This window comes from Camelus dromedarius, chromosome 8 (genome assembly GCF_036321535.1).
Source record: "Camelus dromedarius isolate mCamDro1 chromosome 8, mCamDro1.pat, whole genome shotgun sequence".
Taxonomy (NCBI): domain Eukaryota; kingdom Metazoa; phylum Chordata; class Mammalia; order Artiodactyla; family Camelidae; genus Camelus; species Camelus dromedarius.
The window spans coordinates 38177253-38179500 of record NC_087443.1 but is presented as its reverse complement, the minus strand read 5'-3'; the positions used below and the strand labels follow the sequence as shown (position 1 = coordinate 38179500).

At 42.5% G+C, this 2248-nt stretch overlaps 1 protein-coding gene across 1 annotated transcript; it reads right to left on the bottom strand.

Moving 5' to 3' along the window:
* Positions 1-208: 208 nt before the first annotated feature.
* Positions 209-1861, bottom strand: LOC105093867 (elongation factor 1-alpha 1-like). The gene is given in 3 exon segments (XM_064488132.1): positions 209-1200; positions 1203-1519; positions 1521-1861. Coding segments are annotated over 3 exon segments (1368 nt in total). The 5' UTR covers positions 1811-1861; the 3' UTR covers positions 209-439.
* Between the last annotated feature and the right edge of the window lie 387 nt (positions 1862-2248).

Below are 2248 nucleotides of genomic sequence, written 5' to 3'. Positions count from 1 at the left end.
ATGTAACATACATATATATGTTTGTTTTAAACTGATAGTCATTTAAGTTCAAACACATTCTAAAAGCTTTACATTTTTTTACTCATTCATGTTTTATGTTTTTGTTGTCATATTTTACATATTTATTTGTATCCCTTAACTTTTTTTTCTCATTAAACTTTGTTTTAATGGGTCTCAAAATTCTGTGACAGATTTTTGCTCAATTTGTTTCCATTAAAAAGTACTGATTTTAAAAACTAATAACTTAAAATTGCGACACACACCAAAGAAACAAATGGTCCACAAAACATTCTTCTTTCCTTCTGAAGGTTTTACAATGCATTGTTATCATTAACCAGTCTTTTACTACTAAACTTAAGTGGCCAATTGAGACAAACAATTCTGAGACCGTTCTTCCACCACTGATTAAGACTGGAGTGGCAGGTATTGGGGATAATACTCATTTAGCCTTCTGAGCTTTCTGGGTGGACTTGGTGACCTTGCCAGCTGCCTTCTTGTCTACTGCCTTGATGACACCCATGGCAACCATCTGTCTTATGTCACAGGCAGCAAAATGGCCCAGAGGAAGATAGTCAGAGACGCTCTCAACACACATGGGCTTGCCAGGAACCATGTCAACAATGGCAGCATCACCAGATTTCAAGAACTTGGGGCCTTCTTTCAGCTTTTTCCCAGAACGACGGTCAATCTTCTTCAGTTCAGCAAACCTGCAAGCAATGTGAGCTGTGTGACAATCCAGCACAGGTGCATATCCAGCACTGATCTGGCCTGGATGGTTCAAGATAATCACCTGAGCTGTGAAGCCAGCTGCTTCCATTGGTGGATCATTTTTGCTGTCACCAGCCACATTGCCGCAACGAACATCCTTGACAGACACATTCTTGATTTTGAAGCCCACGTTGTCCCCAGGGAGGGCTTCACTCAAAGCTTCATGGTGCATCTCAACGGACTTAACTTCAGTTGTAATGTTGACTGGAGCAAAGATGACCACCATGCCGGGTTTGAGAACACCGGTCTCCATTCGACCCACAGGGACAGTACCAATACCACCAATCTTGTAGACGTCCTGGAGGGGCATATGCAAGGGTTTGTCAGTTGGCCGAGTTGGTGGCAGGATGCAATCCAGAGCCTCAGGCAGCATGGTTCCACTGGCATTGCCATCTTTACAGGTGACTTTCCATCCCTTGAACCAAGGCATGTTGGCTCCAGCATATTGTCACCATTCCAGCCAGAAATTAGCACAAATGCTATGGTGTCAGGGTTGTAGCCAATTTTCTTAATGTAGGTGCTGAATTCCTTAACAATTTCCTCATAGCTCTTCTGGCTGTAGGGTGGCTCAGTGCAATCCATTTTGTTGACGCCGGCGATTAGTTTTTTCACACCCAGAGTGTAAGCCAGAAGGGCATGCTCACGGGCCTGCCCATTCTTGGAGATACCTGTTTCAAATTCACCAACACCAGCAGCCACAATCAGGACAGCACAGTCAGCCTGAAATGTGCCTGTAATCATGTTTTTGATAGTCTCTGTGTCCTGGGGCATCAATGATGGTCACGTAGTACTTGCTGGTCTTGAATTTCCACAGGGAGATATCAGTGGTGATACCGCGCTCACATTCTGCCTTCAGTTTGTCCAAGACCCAGGCATACCTGAAGGAGCCCTTTCCCATCTCGGCAGCCTCCTTCTCGAACTTTTCGATGATTCTCTTGTCGATACCACCACATTTATAGATCAGTTGGCTGGTGGTGGTAGACTTGCTGGAATCTACGTGTCTGATGACCACGATGTTGATGTGAGTCTTCTCCTTTCCCATTTTGGCTTAGATTTAGCGGTGGTTTTCATGACACCTGTGTCCTGGCCACAAACCCGTTGCGAAAAAGCTCTTTATTGTAGTTATAATTGATTTTATGACTTTAGTCTTTTAACCTTCATACTAGATTTTTAAAGTGGTTGATCCTCTGTCTTTATTATATGTTTGCCAGTGAGATGTTTTCCCTTCATATATTTTTAAAAATTTTGGTTGTGAAGCAGGTATTGCAATATAAAATTTACTAGTTTATAAATAACAGTTGGAATAAATTAGGTTTTCCTGCTCAGATGGCTTTCTACTGTTTGTGGGGAAGACTTTTAAGATTTGTGTTCCTTCTTGACAGCAGTCTTAAGGAGGCTGTTGTTTAGCATTTGGGCAAGAGAGCCAGTTCAGCAGTTTGCATTTAAAAAGGACTCTTTCCACTTTTTTTCCCCCTTTAGT